Source organism: Castor canadensis, chromosome 15 (genome assembly GCF_047511655.1).
Source record: "Castor canadensis chromosome 15, mCasCan1.hap1v2, whole genome shotgun sequence".
Taxonomy (NCBI): Eukaryota; Metazoa; Chordata; class Mammalia; order Rodentia; family Castoridae; genus Castor; species Castor canadensis.
Window position 1 is genome coordinate 1,040,961 of NC_133400.1, and position 19,283 is coordinate 1,060,243.

Genomic DNA, 19,283 nt, shown 5'->3' on the forward strand with positions numbered 1-19,283 from the left:
GGAAGGGACTGCAAGATGTCCTCCTGTGGGAGCTGACCTCTTTCCCACCCCCAGTGCGCCCCAGGCTGGCTGAGCTGAGGGAGACGTCACCACTGCACGGCCTGGGCCATCTCATCATGGGCCAGAGCTACGTGTGTGCCCTCATCGCAATGATGGTGAGGAGCTGCACCTGGGGGCCTTCTCCATTTCCCACGGTGTGCTGGGAGGTGGGGTGGGCTGTGTGTCGACACCGAGGCCCAGAGTCCGGTCACCAGAAACATATGCGACTGCTGGGTGGGGAGTCACCCACCAGTGCACGGCTGGGTGTGAGCTGTCGCACTGGGACCTTGCACCTTGGTGGGCTGGGGAGCTGGGCCTGATGCCTGTGCAGCCCCTGCCCACTGGCCCTGGCTGCCCAGGTGTGGAGCATCACCTATCACAGCTGGCTGACCTTTGTGCTGCTGCTCTGGGCCTGCCTCATCTGGACGGTGCGGAGCCGCCACCAGTTGGCCATGCTGTGTTCTCCCTGCCTCCTGCTGTACGGGCTGACCCTCTGCTGCCTGCGTTACGTGTGGGCCATGGACCTGCTGCCCGAGCTGCCCACCACCCTGGGCCCCGTCAGCCTGCGCCAGCTGGGACTGGAGCACACGCGCTACCCCTGCCTGGACCTTGGTGCCATGGTAGGTGTCGCCTGCCACACCTGGGAGCTGTGTGGCGGTGGCAGGGTTTCTGCCTGTGGCCATTCTGTTTGTTGCCTAGTGGTGTAGAAACTCCAGGAGAGCAAACCACAGAGTGCTGGTTGGCCCACGTAGGCCCAGAGTTGTTATTCAATAAGTGTTGGTTGAGTGACTGACTGGGATTGTGCTGAATGGAATTGTCCTGACATTGTGGCGTCAGCATGTCCCTGCCTGCCTGACAGGGCTCCGTCACACCATGGATGTGACTTGTGCTGGGTTAGCATGCTCGTGGGCCTGTGTCTTTGTGTCTGGCTCCTGTCTGCAGACCCCTGGGTAAAAGTATCTTAGCACGTGAGACTTGCAAGCCTGTGTGAGTGCACGGGTATGTGTGGTGACTGTTCAGATATGAGCCTAACTGTGTAAGATCGTGAATTTGTGAGCCTGGGGTCCTAGGACCTCGTGCACATCCGTGTGTCTGAATATGTGACCTGTTCACGTGTGCATCTTCATGTGTGACCTTGTGCACATCTGTGTGAGTCCGTGGAGTTTGTATGAACCTGTGTGTATGAACGAGGGCAGGTTTGTGCTGGTTCCCTGGCCCTGCATCTTGGGCTGGGCCCTCGGTGACACCCCCGCTCGTCACAGCTACTCTACATGCTTACCTTCTGGCTGCTGCTGCGTCAGTTTGTGAAGGAGAAGGTGTTGAAGAAGGCGAAGCCGCCCGCTGCGCTGCTGGAGGTCACCGTGGCGGACACAGGTGAGCACAGGCAGAGGCAAGGTGGCCCCCACTGGTCCTTCCAGGCCTGAGGCCATTGCCCTGCCTTCTGGTTCGACCTGCAGAGCCCACACAGACACGAACGCTACTCCGGAGCCTGGGGGAGCTGGTCACAGGCATCTACGCCAAGTACTGGATCTACGTGTGTGCTGGCATGTTCATCGTGGTCAGCTTTGCCGGCCGCCTGGTTGTTTATAAGATTGTCTATATGTTCCTCTTCCTGCTGTGCCTCACCCTGTTCCAGGTGCCTGAGGGATGGGGCTCGGTGTGCCCCACCCTGTTGCGGGTGCCTGAGGGATGGGGCTTGGTGTGCAGTACCGGCCTGGCTCACCATCCCCCTGCTTGCAGGTCTATTACAGCCTGTGGCGGAAGCTGCTGCAGGTGTTCTGGTGGCTGGTGGTGGCCTACACCATGCTGGTGCTCATTGCAGTGTACACCTTCCAGTTCCAGGACTTCCCCACATACTGGCGCAATCTCACTGGCTTCACCAACGAGCAGTGAGTTGGGCTTGTCGGCTGCTCCCCGTGGGGTGGCGGTGGCTTCTCTCATACCTACCCTGGGCCCTGTGGCTCTGGTCTGCCCTAGCCACAGGTGGACCCTGGGGCTGGCTGGCCAGTGGCACTGACGGGCCTCTCTCCTGCCAGGCTGGGAGACCTGGGCCTGGAGCAGTTCAGCGTGTCAGAGCTGTTCTCCAGCATTCTCATCCCTGGCTTCTTCCTGCTGGCCTGCATCCTGCAGCTGCATTACTTCCACAGGCCCTTCATGCAGCTCACAGACCTGGAGCACGTGCCCCCGCCAGGTGCCCGCCGCACTCGCTGGGCTCACAGGTGTGGCTCTGTGCCCTGGCCAGTGAGCCTACCTCCACTGCTGCCCCCAAGCCAGTGCCTCCTGGTGCTGGCTGGCAGTCTCGGAAAGACCTCAACCAGGCAGGGCAGGGGACTCGGACAGACCTAAGGCATTGGCTGCCACCTTCGAATGCCATAGGCCACAGACACTGGCTGTTTTCTCACAACCCCCTGGGGCCAGGAGTGATATAAGGGTCATGGGATCAGTGACCACTTAGGCTAGGCAGGAGCCACGCAATGCCTGAAGGCCCCATGCACCTGGCCTAGCAGCTGTAGCGGACACTACAGAGCTGCAGGAGGACAGGTGGGACTCCCCAGGGAGAGAGGAGGCTAGGAGCACAGACAGGAAATGACTCTCGGGCTCTGGACTCTCATCCAGGCAGGACGTAGTGAGCGAGACCCCTCTGCTGCAACAAGAGGAGGAGGGGCTGAGCACAGATGGCCCCCACCAGGCCACACAGGGCCCTGAAGGTGAGTGGGAGGGGCACATCCCATGTAGCAAACAGGGTGCTGAGGATCTGGGCCTGGAGTCCACTGTCCCATGTCCCAACAATATGACATTGACAAAGTTCCCCCTGAGTCCCAGGAGCCTCAGACCCTTCTCATTGACCCACTCCTCCCTCACCTCCACAGGCACAGCCAGCAAGTGGGGCCTGGTGGCCGAGAGGCTGCTGGACCTGGCGGCCAGCTTCTCGGACGTCCTCACCTGCGTGCAGGTGTTTGTGAGGCGTCTCCTGGAGCTGCACATCTTCAAGCTGGTGGCCTTATACACTGTCTGGGTGGCCCTGAAGGAGGTGAGTGTGGCAGGCCTGGCCACACCCATGGTCTTTTTTCCCTTTTTAGAACTGGGGTCACTCCTGGCCCAGCCTTGGTGGGCAGCTGTGGTTGTCCATGGGGCCCAGCCCTGGGCACTGGGCAGCCCACCCACTGGCTGCTGTCCGCCTGCCCTGACAGGTGTCGGTGATGAACCTGCTGCTGGTGGTGCTATGGGCCTTCGCCCTGCCCTATCCCCGCTTCCGGCCCATGGCCTCCTGCCTGTCCACTGTGTGGACCTGTATCGTCATCGTGTGCAAGATGTTATACCAGCTCAAGATTGTCAACCCCCACGAGTACTCCAGCAACTGCACCGAGGTACCAGCACAGGGTGGGCCCTCGGAGCAAGGGTTCCTGGAGGAGGTGTCCTCAGACAGTGGAGGACCACAGCCCCCTCCCCATGCAGAGGTGTCTGGGCTCAGAGGCGTGTCCCAACTGGAATGATTCCTCAGGGGACGCGAGGGCTAGTGTGAGGTGACCATGAGGCCAGCCCTGGGGAGGGGAGAGGATTTCCTGGCAACCTCCACCCAGAGTTTTCTTTGCTCTGCTCTGACCCTTTTCTACCTTGAGCACTTCTACTCCCTAAACCGTGGCCTGTGGCTGCCCTGTTTTCCAAACACCTGGTCCTCTTCTCCCATAAGGTGACTTCAAGGCTGGCAGTCCCATGAATCCCTGGCTGGGACAACTATTGGCCTTGACCCAGAGCTGCAGCTGTGGGATGGGCTTGAGGCAGGGCCAATGTCCACCTGCTAGGTCCTAACCTGAGTCCTTGGGTCCCGGAAACGAGTCCTGACACCTGTCCCTTCCCACCAGCCTTTCCCCAACAGCACCAACCTGCAGGCCTCTGAGATCAACCAGTCTTTGTTGTACCGTGGCCCTGTTGACCCGGCCAACTGGTTTGGGGTGCGGAAGGGCTTCCCCAACCTGGGCTATATCCAGGTGAGTTGAGGTGCTGGTGGCCAGGCAGTCCATCCCAGATGGCCCCTGAGCCTACGGGTCCCCCCAATGGCTCCAACCCCACCCCCTACAGAACCACCTGCAGATCCTATTGTTGCTGGTGTTCGAGGCCATGGTGTACCGGCGCCAAGAGCACTACCGCCGGCAGCACCAGCGGGCCTCGCTGCCTGCGCAGGCCGTGTGCGCCGAGGGCACCCGCCAGCAGCTCGACCAGGACCTGCTCAGCTGCCTCAAGTACTTCATCAACTTCTTCTTCTACAAATTCGGGCTGGAGGTGAGGCCGGGCGTCTGGTGTCTGGCTCTCTCCCAGCAGGGTTCACTGCTGCCTGGGGCATGGGGTGCAGCTCCGAGGCCCTGGACAGTGAGGGCTGCCACAACGTCCAGGGAAGCAGGTTGAGGCTGGGCCAGCTGGTGTCTGAGCTTAGAGTCTTGCTCTACTTGGAAAGTAGAGATCTGGGGAATTGAGGTTTGAGGCCAGCCCAGGCAAAAATATAGGAAGACCCCCATCTCAACAAATGGGTGTAGTGGCCTGTGCTTGTCAGGCCAGCAGGGAAGCAGAAATAGAAGGATCGCTGTCTGAAACTTGGGACCCTGTTTGAAAAAAACAAGCACAAGGGGTGGGGGTGTGGTGCGAGTGGTAGAATTTCTGCCTAGCAATCATGAGGCCCTGAATTCAAACTCACCTGCCCTGCCCACCCCGCCCAAAAAAATCTCACTCTACCATGGAGCCCCACATCGCTAAGCCTCAGTTTCCCCAAGCACGGAACAGACATGTCCAGCCTCTGCAGTCCTCTGGGGAGGGTGGCGTGTGTACCTGTGAGCCTGGGCTTCTGTCCCCACAACATGCGTGTCAGCCTGTGGGCCTGGGGCAGCCCCAGAAGTGTCCCTTTCCATCAACTCAATCCCTTCTCCATGTTCCCCTCCTGCCTGCTCCAGATCTGCTTCCTGATGGCTGTGAACGTGATCGGACAGCGTATGAACTTCATGGTGATCCTACATGGCTGCTGGCTGGTGGCCATCCTCACCCGCCGGCACCGGGAGGCCATTGCCCGCCTCTGGCCAAACTACTGCCTGTTCCTCACCCTCTTCCTCCTCTACCAGTACCTGCTGTGCCTCGGCATGCCCCCTGCCCTGTGCCTCGGTGAGTAAGCAGTAGCTTGGGGTCTGAGTGAAGGGTGCAGGGCAGAGGGGGCCAGGCGGCTGGGTGAGGGTGTGTGTGGTATGTGGAAGCCTGTGACTTGTGTCCCCTCCACCTTCCTGGACTTATCTTGGTTCTCCACAGCGTGTCCCCAGCAAGCCCATCCTGTCCACAACTAGGCCCCAGAAAGGTTTACCTGTGGGCCCACGGCCTGCACAGTGGCATTGCTCTGGAGTGCGGCCTGGACCCTCCAAGGTCTCTGCATCTGTGGTTTTCTTCCATTCCTTTTGTCCAATAATTGTGTCCTGAAACCTTCCAAACCTTCAGAGAAGTTGTGAGAATAGCAAAGGAATGCTTTATTCTCTCTCTGGGCCCCAGGACACAGTGGTGACCCTTGCCCCAAGTTCCGCCTCAAGCAGTCTCCTGAGAGTGTGGACCCTGTTCCTGCAGGATGGGGCCACTCACGATAGCCCACTGCACCCAATTCTCTTTCTCCTTTGGTCTGACTGCCCCAGCCTCTCTCATCCCTTGAGACATTTCTGGAATGCCAGGCTGGTGGCTTTGTCATATGCCCTGAGTTTTGGGTGTGTCAGGCTATTGTGAACACCGTGTGCAGGAATGTCATTCCGGTGGTGCTGCCTGGCTTAGGGCACACGGTGCTGGCGTGGCCCTCAGCTAGAGTCAAGTTTGCCTGTTTGGCCTGTTCGGGGCGAGCCTTTCTGAATGTCATAAGCCCTTCTTCCCACCATTTGATCACCTCAGATCTGGCCCTGGGAACCCCCGAGCCACACGTCTGTGAATTCTCTCCAGATCCAGTGAGGCCTGGCTCACGCGAGCAGTCCCCCATTGACAATTGCACAGAGTCGTGGGTCCACCACACCACGCAAAGACGCAGAAGGGAAAGACGCCCCCTGTGGCAGCGCCTCTCGCCAGAACCCGGCAACCACTGCCTGACCAGGATGTCTTAGGAGTGGGTTCACACGGCATGTCACTTCCTGGAGCGAGCTTTTTCCTCTCACTCCTGCTTATTACCGAACCTAACTGGGGCTAACTGGGTAGCGATGGGAGATGCAGAAAGGACACAGGATAGACAGACAGACAAAGTTGGGGCCAGGTGTGTTGGGCACTCAGATGGAGACGCACAGCAGCCTCATTCCTTCTTTTCTCTATTATTCTTTTCATTTACTCTGCTTCTTTTCTCTATCTTTATTCTTTAAGGCCTTACTCCTTTACAGTTCTTTAAAACCTTGCTTCTAAAGTCTTTCTTTAAAACTTTGCTTTTGAAGTCTTCTTTTCTGTTCTTTAAAGTCTCTTTCCTTAAACTCGCACTGTCCCATGTTCTCTTTAGCTTTTCTCTAGCTTAGCTTTTCTAAAGCCTATATATAAAGTTCTCGGTGCAGACTTTCTATCAACCCCTTTTCAGCAATTCCCCTTTAGCAGTTCTCCTTCAGTAATCCTTTTCCCTTCAGCAATCCTCCCTTCAGCAATCCTTTTCCCTTCCAAAGCCTCCCACATCAAAAAGCCTTCCCCTTCCAAAAAGCCAAAAGCAAAAGCCCAAAAGCCAAAAACTTCCCAGCCCAAAAAGCCTCTGACTTGCACTGTAGAGTCCTCAGTGCAGGAAGCTGAGAGACACACACCAGCCATCAGCAGCATCAGCATCTCCCCTGCGTCCTCCTTCAGCGAGTCTTTTATACCCAGTGGTAAACAAGGAGGTTTAGCAACAGTTTTCAGAGAGGGGTGTGACATTGTAACAACAGAAACCTGCCATCTACAATTTAGGAAAAGCAGCTGTTTTGCATTTTCCTCTTCTGTGGCTGGGGCTATGCCAATCTCAGCTTGCAGAAACATCTTAGGAAAAGCAGCTGCTCTGCATCTTATTCTCGCCTTAGCCTTATTCTGTGGCCGTGGCTGTGCCGAACTCAGCCTACAGAACATTGGGTACAGCTGTGCTTAATGTCCTCAGAGGCTTCTCATAATCCACTCTCCACAGCCTCCTTGTGAGGTTTCACCTGTGTGGACAGTAGTTTGTCCCTTTTATGCGCTGCCTTTTTTTTTTGATAGGACCAGAGTTTGAACTCAGGGCTTCACGCTTGCTAGCAGGCGCTCTACCACTTGAGCCATTCCTCTCGCCCATTTTGCTCTGGTTATTTTGGAGATGGGGGTCTTGTGAACTATTTGCCCAGGCTGCCCTCGGACCTTGATCCTCTCGATCTCAGCCTGCCAAGTAGGTAGGATTACAGGTGTGAGCCGCCAGTGCCTGGCTTTCGTTTTGCTTTTTTAACAAAACGTACAAGTTACAAAGTGGTACAGAATCCCATTTTTGCCCCATTTTCTTTAGTACCAGGCTCATACAGAACGTAAGGACGAAGTGAAGAAATACATGGTGCTGTGAAGGTCCTAAGTAGGAACCAAAGCACTTGCTTTACAGGGGCATCTGGGTCCCCAGGGACGTGTCTCTTGTCTCAGGATCCCACACTGCATCCTGTCTTGGATGGTTCCTTGGTCTTTGGTGACCTTGAACAGCACTGGGCCACTGGTGTCCTCTGTGTGGGATCATCTGGGCCAGTTATACACCTTGGGCAGCTCCACGCAGGTGGGACGTACCCTCAGAGCATCCCATGGAATCCACTTTCCTTAACCTTCCTCACTCGGGTCCAGGGTGTTGGCCAGGCTTTTCCACGTGCCGTGTGTGTGTGTTCTTATAATAAGTTGTACTTATTATGGGGGAGATGCCTTAAGACTATGCCAGTGCCCTGTTTCTCCTTGAACTTTCTCCCTCTAGTCTCACATCCATCAGTGGATTTTTTTTTTTCTTTTTTTTTTTTGGTACTGGGGTTTGAACTCAGGGCCTACACCTTGAGCCACTCCACCAGCCCTTTTTTGTGATGGATTTTGTTTTTTGAGATAGAGTCTCGCAGACCTGTTTGTCTGGGATGGCCTTGAACCTGGATCCTCCTGATCTCTGCCCCCTGAGTAGCTGGGATTACCGGCGTGCGCCACCAGTCATTCATGTGGCTTTCTGACGGCAGTTTTCTGTTTCCCTGTCTCCTTTGTATTTATTAGTTGGTGTCTTCTAAGGAAGAGCTGTCCCTTCTCCCCTTTTATTTATTCAGTTATTTATGTCTGTGTGGAGTCAGGATATTTGATTTCTTCTTTGGGATCTACTCAGTTCTATCCCTGTCCCTCACATCGTCCGGCTTTGGAGCTCTGGGTCTCCCCCATGCCACATTGTGCTCCCCACCCCCGCTCTCCTGTGCCCTGAAGTCGGCCACTGCTCAATGAAGCCCAGTTCTTTTTGGAGAGACTGAGCTACAGAGACCAAGGCCCGGCACAAGTGTGCTCATGGCTCTGAGGTAGCACTGCCTCTGTCCTCCCGGCCAGTGGTGCATGACCTTCTTCCTTCAAAACACGCATTTCCATCACCACATTGCTCCTTGCTTCCCAGCCCCTCCCATGAGGTGTTTTTGACATAGACTCACTCTGTGTGTACAGTTCTGTGGGTTTTGACACGTACATAGCTGTGTGTCCACCCCTGGCCCGTGATCCTGAGCGTCTCGTCTTGTAACCCCTTTTATAGTCAGCCCCCACCTCCAGCAACCTTTGATGTGTGCTTTGTTGTTAAGAGTTTTGCTCTTTCGAGAATGTCATATAAGTAGAATTGTGTAGCATGTGACTTTTTTGGCTCTAGCTTCTGTTGCTTAGCAGAACACATTTGAGATGCGTTCAGGTGGTCATACGTACTTTTCTTTTCCTGGCTGAGGGTGATGCACTGTACTCAGCTGCCACGATGGGTTAGTCTTTCAGTCCCTGAATGATATCTGGGTTATTTCCAGGTTTGGCTATTAGTCTATACGTAAGTGAACCTCACCTCATTGCAAAGGCTGCCGCTGGGTCAGGAGGTGTCCAGCCTGTGCACAATCTGTGCTTAAGAATCATGTGTCATAAGAGTGCCTGGAGTCTCTGGGTCTGTGAGTCCTTAAGACTGTGCTGGGGTGAGGATGGCTCCCTGTGGATCATCTGTGACGCACTCACAGACCTCTGAGGTTGCCACTCAGCAGGTGGGGATGAGGACATCTCCATCCCTTCCTGACATGCCCTCCACCTGCAGACTACCCATGGCGCTGGAGCCGAGCTGTCCCCATGAACTCTGCCCTCATCAAATGGTTGTACCTGCCCGACTTCTTCAGGGCCCCCAACTCTACCAACCTCATCAGTAAGTGATCCCTGGGTAGAACAAACCTGCCTGCTCCACGGGAGGCTGTGGCATGCACTGGGGAAGTGGGACCCTTGCCTCGGGCCAGCCAGGGGACAGGTTGTACAGGTCTCATGAGCTGGGGGACTTCCTTTTTTCCTTCTGCCTACGGCACATCCAGAAGAGGACAACTCATGCACACAAGGATGCATGAGAGAGCAATGCACACATCTAGCGTACAGGCCCGTGTGTGCTCACACATGTTCCCTGACACATGCACAGAGACACGAGTGTAGAGACAGGTGCATCCTCAGAGTTTGACACTTGTCCTGGGTAGACATCACACACTTGTGTGATCCCCCTCCCCCCCAACAGGTCTTACAGCAACAGGTCTGAGACTGGGGGGCCTGTCCCCAGTGCCGTGAACTCTAGGGCATGCACGCTCCCCTTCGTTCATACTCCTGTGGACTGCTCAGCAGCTGTCCCATGTCTCGCGTCCTGCAGGTGACTTCCTCCTGCTGCTCTGCGCCTCCCAGCAGTGGCAGGTGTTCTCGGTTGAGCGCACTGAGGAGTGGCAGTGCATGGCTGGCGTCAACACTGACCACCTGGAGCCGCTGCGAGGGGAACCCAATCCTGTGCCCAACTTCATCCATTGTAGGTGCGTCCCAGGTCACCCACCACAGGGGGCCTTCTGGGAGGGGGTGGCTAGGGGTGACCAGAGCATCCTCGGTGACAGCCCCACCCACAGGTCCTACCTGGACATGCTGAAAGTGGCCGTATTCCGCTACCTGTTCTGGCTGGTGCTGGTGGTGGTGTTTGTCACGGGGGCCACCCGCATCAGTATCTTCGGGCTGGGCTACCTGTTGGCCTGCTTCTACCTGCTACTCTTCGGGACTGTCCTGCTGCAGAAGGACACACGAGCACAACTTGTGCTATGGGACTGCCTCATCCTGTACAACGTCACTGTCATCATCTCTAAGAACATGCTGTCGGTGAGCCAGCCGCCCGGCCTCCGCCTCACCCTGGCCTCTGCCTCGCCCCTGTCCCGGCAGCTGGGGACTAACCCTCCTCCCTCCCCCAGCTCCTATCCTGTGTCTTTGTGGAGCAAATGCAGAGCAGCTTCTGTTGGGTCATCCAGCTTTTCAGCCTCGTGTGCACAGTCAAAGGCTACTACGACCGTGAGTGGGTGAGGCCTGTGGGCTGGGGGGACACGGGGACCCCCATGGCTTCTGGCCCTGACCCCCAGTTGTGTTGGCTCCTGTCCTGTAGCCAAAGAGATGATGAGCAAGGACCAGGACTGCCTGCTGCCCGTGGAAGAGGCCGGAATCATCTGGGACAGCGTCTGCTTCTTCTTCCTGCTGCTGCAGCGCCGTGTCTTCCTCAGTCACTACTTCCTGCACGTCAGTGCCGACCTGCGGGCCACCTCCCTGCTGGCCTCCAGGTCTGCCAGCCCCAACACACCAGGAGCACCCGGGGCAGGGAAGGGGCACTGCTAGGTACCCCATTGTGGCCCAGGGCTCATTTACAGTAGTGCCTGTGCTCTCTGACACTCATGTCACTGAGAGGGAGAGTTGAAGGACCACGGAGTCAGCACATGATTGCCCAGGACTAGATCTTGCTCAGAGAAGAGCATGGGCTGTGGTTTTCGGTCCCGGCTTTGGCCCCCATCAGCCTGAGCGTCCCCACCAGCTGGAGGGCCAGCTCCTCTTGAGCTGGGCTTGGGCTTAGTGCCTTCCCTGGGCTCCCCTGAAATTCTAGGTGCAAGTGGTGGTTGTCCCCACTTGCCTTTCCTTTGCTGGTTTCCTGCCCCAGGAGACTGGAGGGACATAAGGGACTCCTTTCACCACACACATCACAGGGTTGGGGTGGCAGGCACCTCCCAGCACGTGCCACAGGGGCCCTCACTGTGAGCAGTAGGACCAAACAGGCTCCTAGGAGCACAGTGTTGAGCTGGGCCCATAAATGGAGGGGAAATTCGTGCAGATGGAGATGAAGCTGGGGGCAGGGAGGTAAGGGAGCAGGGGTGTGGGGTGGGGAGTCTCACACCCTTTCCTTGCAGGGGCTTTGCCCTCTACAATGCAGCCAACCTCAAGAGCATTGACTTCCACCGCAAGGCAGAGGAGAAGTCCCTGGCCCAACTGAAGAGACAGTAGGTGCTCTCTGGGGCAGGGACGCTGGGTTCCGACCAGCCTGGCACTCAGAGCCTCCTCCCGCTCACAGGATGAAACGCATCCGTGCCAAGCAGGAGAAGCATAGGCAGAGCCGGGCCGGCCGTGGCCACCCCCAGGCCCTGGACCCCGAGGACCCCAACCAGGAGCCAGGTGAGCATGGATGGAGCCCAACACCTCTGAGGGCCCCTCCATCTAGGCATGCCTGTGTCTGCTGGAGCCTGCGTGCAACTGTCCCCTGTGATGTCCCCACAGGGCTCCTCGCCCACCTGTCCTGTGCCATGTGATGTAGTTACTTCTGACCAAGCAGGCTGTGTGGACACCCTGTGACTGCCTGCCTGCCCCCCCTTCCCCATCCCTCCAGGCTCTAAGCCACGCATTACCACAAGGCACACTTTGTCACCGGCGGGATTCCATGTCTGTTTCTGTCGTCTCTGCCACGTGACCCTTGTTCCCAAAGTGGGCTCTCCTCCCAGCCTCCCTGCCCCCTCCCTGCTGCCTCACGCTTGCCCTGCCCCTCCACAGGGCCCAGCAGTCCAGGGGGCTCCTCCCCGCCACGGAGGCAGTGGTGGCGCCCCTGGTTGGACCACGCCACAGGTACCCTGCTCCTCACCTCACTGGCTTCTTCTCGTCCCGTTTCGTCTTGTCCTGCTGTTCTGGCCTGTGTCCTGTGCATGCATCACCATCCTCAGCCTGCTGATACCCTGCATAGGGGACTCCCATAGGGAAGCAGCACTTGGGCAAGGCCACAGGGGTCAGGGATGGGGTGCTGTGGGGAGAGCCTAGTGGGTCTGTTACTGGCAAATCCCAAACTAAGAAGGAACCTGAGGCCTGTGGGGGTCATGCTGGGGTTCAGCTCTCATCTCCATCTTGCCTGCAGTCATCCATTCTGGGGACTACTTCCTGTTTGAGTCTGACAGTGAGGAGGAAGAGGAAGCTCTGCCTGAGGACCCCAGGCCCTCAGCACAGAGTGCCTTCCAGGTGAAGTGGGGGCTCCCATCTGCTCCCCTGCTGGTCAGGGCAATATGAAGGCAGACACCCTTTGGATAGGGACCCCGGCCCCATGCAGCCCTCCCCAAGCAGCCCTAACTGCTTTACTAAAACCAGGCTGTGGGTAAGGGATCTCTCCAGGAGACATCTGCCCCTCTGCCACTGCCTCCGAAGGTCTTGGGGCTCTGACCCCCCAAGGCTTCATGGCTGCCACCTGGCCTGTGAGAAGGGCTGTGTGTGCTTGCTAGACAACTGTGTCCTACAGCTAGCAGGGGCCTCCTGTCCATCTTTGGGGACAGACAGCAGGGTCCAGTGCCAGGACCCTGTTTCTCTCTCTTCCTTGCGAGGGGACCTTGGGACTGGGTTGAACTGGATCCTGCAGTCAGGGAGGCAGGGGCCTAACCCTAACATGTGGCCAGCAGATGGCGTACCAGGCATGGGTGACCAACGCCCAGACGGTGCTGAGGCAGCGGCGGGAACGGGCACAGCAAGAGAGGGCAGGACAGCTCCCCACTGGTGAGTTGCCTTGGGGGCCCGGCTGGGGAGCTGCCGGGCTGCCAGACACTGACCAGTCCCTGTTCCCAGGAGGCGGCCCGAGCCAGGAGGTGGAGCCAGTGGAGGCCCTGGAGGATGAGGTGGCAGGTACGTAGCCAAGGGACCGGGGGCTTTCCTGGCCAGTCACCCCTCCCACACCCCTCCTGCCCTCCCTGCAGGCCAAAGCCATATGCTCCAGCGTGTGCTGAACGCAATGCAGTTCCTGTGGGTGCTGGGCCAGGCCACGGTGGACGGGCTGACGCGCTGGCTGTGCGCGTTCACGAGGCACCACCGCACCATGAGTGATGTGCTGCGAGCTGAGCGCTACATGCTCACACAGGAGCTCCTGCGGGTGAGCCCGGCCCACCCTGCCCGCGACCCTTGCCCTACACCACACCCACACCTGCTCTTCAGCCTGTGCCAAGCGCAATGTACTGGGCCAATCCCAGCAGCCGAGACCACTCCCCATGCCCTGCAGGGTGGCGAGGTGCACCGGGGTGTGCTAGACCAGCTTTACGTGAGCGAAGTGGAGACTGCACTGTCAGCCCCCCAGGAGGCCCGTGATGGACCCAGCACCGCATCAAGGCAGGTGGAAGGCCCCAGGGGCTGGGCGTGAGCCAGGAATCCTCTTGGTCCCAAAGCAAGGGCTGACCCCTAAGCTCCTGAGGGGCCAACCCAGCCCTCACATCCCTCTGGGGTGCTCCACGGTCCCTCCCCCGAGCAGTGGGCCACATGAGGTTGAGGTGGGACTGACTCAGCTCCCCTCCCACAGTGGGCTGGGAGCTGAGGAGCCACTGAGCAGCATGACGGATGACACTGGCAGCCCCCTGAGCACTGGCTACAACACCCGCAGTGGCAGCGAGGAGATTGTCACAGATGCTGGGGACCTGGACACTGGGGCTGCCCTGCATGGCTCCCAGGAGCTTCTGGCCCACGCTCGCACACGAATGCGTACAGCCAGCGAGCTGCTCCTAGACAGGTGGCAAGGGCGGGGCTGTGTGTTCTCACTGAGCCTCTGGGGAGGTGTGTGGGGCAGGGGAGGAGCTGGGCTCCAAAGCCCAGGCCTGGGGGCAGAGCCTGCCACCTCTGTGGCTGCCTGGGCTTTGGAGCTGAGGGGCAGGCCCCACTGCTTCCTCCAACCTCGTGTGGCCCCACTGCAGGCGCCTGTCCATCCCAGAGCTGGAGGAGGCTGAGCGGTTCGCAGCAGAGCAGGGCCGAGCACTGCGGCTGCTGCAGGCCCTGTACCTGTGTGTGGCTGCCCACTCGGAGCTGGTCTGCTACTTCATCATCATCCTCAACCACATGGTGACAGCCTCGGCCGCCTCCCTGCTGCTGCCCGTGCTCGTCTTCCTGTGGGCCATGCTGACCATCCCGAGGCCCAGCAAGCGCTTCTGGATGACCGCCATTGTCTTCACCGAGGTGGGCTGCGGTCAGTAGGGTTGGGGGTGGGGTGGCCTGGCCCCGTGCTGAGCCCCCTGTCCCGCAGGTCATGGTGGTCACCAAGTACCTGTTCCAGTTTGGCTTCTTCCCCTGGAACAGCCATGCGGTGTTAAGGCGCTACGAGAACAAGCCCTACTTCCCACCACGCATCCTGGGCCTGGAGAAGACAGACGGCTACATCCGGTATGACCTGGTGCAGCTCATGGCGCTCTTCTTCCACCGTTCCCAGTTGCTGGTGAGTGCCCCTCAGACCCAGGGGGAAGCTGGAAATTAAGTGGCTGGCGGTGCCTCAGGTCAGCCTTCTCACTGCCCTGCCCTGCCACAGTGCTACGGCCTCTGGGACCACGATGAGGACCCACTCCCCAAGGAGCATGGCAGGAGCAGCGGGAAGGACCGAGGGGCTGAGGAGGGGCCAGTGACCCTGCTGGCACCCCAGACTCAGGCAGACACAGGGCACCCAGAGGAGCCAGGGCTGGCTGGAACCACCAAGGACCACATCCCAGCGGAAGTGAGTGTCGGAGCCCAGGACAGGATCCCAGAGCCCCAAGTGGACCTGAAGGGCCGAGACCTGAGGCGCCTCAACCTGCGCTTCAGGAGGAGGAAAGAGAGCCCAGCATCCAAAGGAGGAGTGGCCATCGGTAAAACAGCTTGACCTGCTCCTGGGTAGGGGGAGATGACAGGGATGGCCACCAGCCAGCATGGGGGCGACCTGGATTCCAGGTACTTGGGGACTATTTCTGGGAAAGAGAGAACTCACGGCTGCTTGCAGGATCCTCCCTGCTCCTGCCCCTGGGGCTGTCCCTTTGTAGGTGAGCAGGGGGCGACCACTGTGCTCAGCCTGCTTGTCTGCAAAGTGGGACAATGCCAGCCCCTGGAGGTGATCAGGAGCCAGACTTGTCCCTGATGGACTTGGTCAGCAGCACTTCTCCCTGACAGAGTCTGAAAACAGGGAGGAGGAGGAGGAGGAGAAAGAGGCTGAGGGGAGGAAGAAGCCAAGTCGCTCCCGAGAAATGATGAAGGCGGCTGGGCGCCGGCTGCAGAACCTCTGCCTGTCACTGTGAGTGAACCTGGCCTGGGAGCTGCCACAGCAGTGGGGTAGGGAGGAGTGCCCAGGGGTGGGCATCTAGCTGAGGCCACCTGCCCACAGGGCCAGAAGCATGCACCAGCCCCTGCGGCGTTTCTTCCACGACATTCTACACAGCAAGTACCGCGCAGCCACGGACGTCTACGCGCTCATGTTCCTGGCAGACGTTGTCGACTTCGTCATCATCATCTTTGGCTTCTGGGCCTTTGGGGTGAGCTGGCCTGGGCCCCCCATGGTGTAGGGCAGCAGCTGCCAGGCCCCCGCCTCCAGCTTCGTCTCTCCTGTGTTCTTTGGCTTACAGAAGCACTCAGCAGCCACAGACATTACATCCTCACTATCAGATGACCAGGTGCCAGAGGCCTTCCTGGTCATGCTTCTGATCCAGTTCAGCACCATGGTCATCGACCGCGCCCTCTACCTGCGCAAGACCGTGCTGGGCAAGCTGGCTTTCCAGGTGGTCCTGGTGCTGGCCATCCACCTCTGGATGTTCTTTGTCTTGCCGGCTGTCACTGAGAGGCAAGTGCTGTGGGCTGCTGGAACCCCAAGGGGACTGGTCTGTCTGGGGACGCAGAAGTCACCACGCATGGCGGCAGCGGCGGGGGGTGTCCAGGGCTCTGGCCTCCTGGACTCTGTTTCTGATGGGATGCCTCCCCTGCCACCCCATCCCAGGATGTTCAGCCAGAACGCAGTGGCCCAGCTGTGGTACTTCGTGAAGTGCATCTATTTCGCCCTGTCTGCCTACCAGATCCGCTGCGGCTACCCCACCCGCATCCTCGGTAACTTCCTCACCAAGAAGTACAACCACCTGAACCTCTTCCTCTTCCAGGGGTGAGTGTGGTCTGCCCAGGCGTCAGGGAGCAGGCAGCAACTGGGACAGCTGGCCTCATGGAACCCTGGCCTTGGCAGGTTCCGACTGGTGCCGTTCCTGGTGGAGCTGCGGGCAGTCATGGACTGGGTATGGACAGACACCACGCTGTCCCTATCCAGCTGGATGTGTGTGGAGGACATCTATGCTAACATCTTCATCATCAAGTGCAGCCGAGAGACGGAGAAGGTGCTGGATAGCCCATGGGTGCCAGAGGCCAAAAAAGCAACTGTGGGCCAGAGAAAGGAGCTTTCTGAAACTCCTCTGGGCAGCTGGACGTGGGCCCTGAGGGTAGAAAGGACAGTGGCCTGGGCCCTCGGGCTTGCAGCAGAGCTGTGGGGAGCACAGCCTGGTGGAGGTGGAGGTGGGGGGCAGGCAGACACTGGCTGGCAACTGCTTTTGTGTACGGCTCAGTGGTCTAACATTGATAAAACTCTGCATCCATCACTTCCCAGCCTGTCGATCTTAGTCTACCTCCTGTCACTGTGAATCTGCCTGTTACAGTTGCTTCCTAAAACAGAACCAGGTGGTACCTGCCCTGTTGTCTGGCTCCCTTCCCTCAGCAGTGTTTCTAAGGCTCTTGCACATCATAGGTCAGTTCTTCACTCCTTTTCATGGCTGAGCTGTGCTCCATGGTGTCAAGGGACCCTCTGCTGATGGACTGCTAGGTTGTTTCCACCTTGTGGCTACTGCGTGTCCATGGGCAGCCACCTAGAAGTGGAGCCGCTCTGGTCAGATTTTAAGGACCTGCCTGTTTTCCAAGTGGTTGCACCACTCCAAGTAGCAGTGTAAAGGCTCTAATTTCTGACAACTTGTCACTCAGCTTTTTGATGACAGCCATCTCAAGGGTGAGCCATGGAAGCTCACCGTGGCTGAGTTCATCACAGCTGTGAAGAGCATCTGTCCATGTGTTCATCTTTGGAGAAATGTCTTTGCCTCGGGTTCTGCCTCTGTTACCAAGTGGTAGGAGCTCTCACTGGGTACCGTGGCCACTCGAGCCTCACCTCACAGCTGGGCTGTAGCTTCTCTCCCATGCCGGGCTGCCTCTTCACTTTCGTGATGGTCTTTTGAAGTACAAGTGAGTTCAGAAATACCCAGTTTGCCTTTTTCCGCTTTGCTCAAGTTTTTGGTGTTATTTCCGAGTCCTCTGCCAAGCCCAAGAACACTAGCTTGTTTCTTCACACCACGCCCTTTGACCCTCACTTGTTTCCGTGTGTCTGGGGGGTGGGGAGGACTACTTTCTCGTGCTGTGCATGACGTCCCAGCCCTGTTTGTCGGAGAGCTGTTCCCACCAAGTAGTGTCCGCGCAGTGTCTAGAATCCTTGGGATTTATTTCAGGGCATCAGTTCTGTTCAGCCACCTGCGTCTCTCCTTACGCCAGGACTGACTGGGCTGACGCTAGCCTCGCACCGATGGCAGGTCACAGGTTAGAGCCCATGGTCCTGTGAGAGGCTGGGAGGCTGATGGGGTCTCGCCCTCCACCCTGCAGAGGTACCCGCAGCCCAAGGGGCAGAAGAAGAAGAAGATTGTCAAGTACGGCATGGGTGGCCTCATCGTCCTCTTCCTGGTCGCCATCATCTGGTTCCCGCTGCTCTTCATGTCACTGGTGCGCTCTGTGGTCGGTGTTGTCAACCAGCCCATCGATGTCACTGTCACCCTCAAGCTGGGAGGCTATGAGGTAAGCAGCTGCCAGCCCTCTGTTCACCTGGCACAGCAGGCTGTGCCCCCTGTCCTGCTCCTGTCCCATGGACCCTGTGCAGAGCTCTGTGCACCAGCTCATGTTTGCCTTGTCCCTAGCCTCTGTTCACCATGAGTGCCCAGCAGCCGTCCATTGTGCCCTTCACGCCCCAGGCCTATGAGGAGCTCTCTCGGCAGTTTGATCCCTACCCGGTGAGTGCCCCCCCTCTCACCCCCCCCTCCCCCCGCCACTGCGTTCAGCTGATGGGAAGAGGTGGCCTGGCAGGGTGGGGGTGGCCAGCTGTGCAAAGTGAGTGTGCCCCGCAACAGCTGGCCATGCAGTTCATCAGCCAGTACAGCCCTGAGGACATCGTCACGGCACAGATTGAGGGCAGCTCTGGGGCACTGTGGCGCATCAGCCCCCCAAGCCGGGCTCAGATGAAGCGGGAACTGTACAATGGCACAGCTGACATCACTCTGCGCTTCACCTGGAACTTCCAGAGGTGGGTCCTGAGTCTGGAGGGCCTGGGGGCCTAAGCTTGCAGTGGGTCACACCATGTCTACCCTCAGGGACCTGGCCAAGGGCGGCACTGTGGAATACACCAATGAAAAGCACACCCTGGAGTTGGCCCCCAACAGTACCGAGCGGAGGCAGCTGGCCCGCCTACTCGAGGGCACGTCGGACGAGTCAGTGTGAGTGGGGGCTCTGGTGGGATGGACAGTGTGCAGAAGAGCTGGGATGGCCCTGACACAACGGCTCTGCCCACAGGGTCATTCCCAATCTCTTCCCCAAGTACATCCGTGCCCCCAATGGGCCAGAAGCCAACCCTGTGAAGCAGCTGCAGCCCAGTGAGTACGGGGGTGAGGGATGCTGGGACACAGCCTCAGCCCTGGGATGGGATGGTGGCCCATGGCTCCAACTGTCCCAACTCTGACCCAGACGAGGAAGCCGACTACCTTGGCGTGCGTGTCCAGTTGCGGAGGGAGCAAGTGGGTGCAGGGGCCTCGGGCTTCCTGGAGTGGTGGGTCATTGAACTGCAGGACTGCAGTGCTGACTGCAATCTGCTGCCCATGGTCATCTTCAGCGACAAGGTCAGCCCACCCAGCCTCGGCTTCCTGGCTGGCTATGGGTGAGTAAGGGGACGAGGG

General features: G+C 58.4%; 1 protein-coding gene across 4 annotated transcripts in view; it reads left to right on the top strand.

Moving 5' to 3' along the window:
- The window catches only part of Piezo1 (piezo type mechanosensitive ion channel component 1 (Er blood group)), a 62,185-nt gene that overhangs the window by 42,328 nt on the left and 574 nt on the right, over positions 1–19,283 (top strand). The window contains exons 11-50 of one of the 4 annotated variants that reach the window (XM_074055478.1): positions 55–155; positions 399–659; positions 1,302–1,413; positions 1,497–1,675; positions 1,780–1,928; positions 2,076–2,258; positions 2,656–2,747; positions 2,910–3,070; positions 3,231–3,407; positions 3,903–4,028; positions 4,120–4,320; positions 4,983–5,187; positions 9,293–9,397; positions 9,881–10,034; positions 10,113–10,368; positions 10,458–10,554; positions 10,646–10,817; positions 11,436–11,525; positions 11,597–11,697; positions 12,070–12,141; positions 12,425–12,525; positions 12,957–13,050; positions 13,120–13,176; positions 13,248–13,420; positions 13,547–13,653; positions 13,841–14,047; positions 14,229–14,487; positions 14,555–14,743; positions 14,834–15,146; positions 15,445–15,565; positions 15,656–15,803; positions 15,894–16,108; positions 16,262–16,420; positions 16,499–16,646; positions 17,947–18,135; positions 18,255–18,347; positions 18,465–18,637; positions 18,705–18,827; positions 18,904–18,983; positions 19,075–19,264. In XM_074055478.1, coding sequence (XP_073911579.1) covers positions 55–155; positions 399–659; positions 1,302–1,413; positions 1,497–1,675; positions 1,780–1,928; positions 2,076–2,258; positions 2,656–2,747; positions 2,910–3,070; positions 3,231–3,407; positions 3,903–4,028; positions 4,120–4,320; positions 4,983–5,187; positions 9,293–9,397; positions 9,881–10,034; positions 10,113–10,368; positions 10,458–10,554; positions 10,646–10,817; positions 11,436–11,525; positions 11,597–11,697; positions 12,070–12,141; positions 12,425–12,525; positions 12,957–13,050; positions 13,120–13,176; positions 13,248–13,420; positions 13,547–13,653; positions 13,841–14,047; positions 14,229–14,487; positions 14,555–14,743; positions 14,834–15,146; positions 15,445–15,565; positions 15,656–15,803; positions 15,894–16,108; positions 16,262–16,420; positions 16,499–16,646; positions 17,947–18,135; positions 18,255–18,347; positions 18,465–18,637; positions 18,705–18,827; positions 18,904–18,983; positions 19,075–19,264 — 6,133 coding nt within the window. The remainder of the gene's footprint in view (positions 1–54; positions 156–398; positions 660–1,301; positions 1,414–1,496; positions 1,676–1,779; positions 1,929–2,075; positions 2,259–2,655; positions 2,748–2,909; positions 3,071–3,230; positions 3,408–3,902; positions 4,029–4,119; positions 4,321–4,982; positions 5,188–9,292; positions 9,398–9,880; positions 10,035–10,112; positions 10,369–10,457; positions 10,555–10,645; positions 10,818–11,435; positions 11,526–11,596; positions 11,698–12,069; positions 12,142–12,424; positions 12,526–12,956; positions 13,051–13,119; positions 13,177–13,247; positions 13,421–13,546; positions 13,654–13,840; positions 14,048–14,228; positions 14,488–14,554; positions 14,744–14,833; positions 15,147–15,444; positions 15,566–15,655; positions 15,804–15,893; positions 16,109–16,261; positions 16,421–16,498; positions 16,647–17,946; positions 18,136–18,254; positions 18,348–18,464; positions 18,638–18,704; positions 18,828–18,903; positions 18,984–19,074; positions 19,265–19,283) is intronic. The other 3 variants (XM_020173548.2, XM_074055479.1, XM_074055480.1) reach the window with 3 other exon arrangements.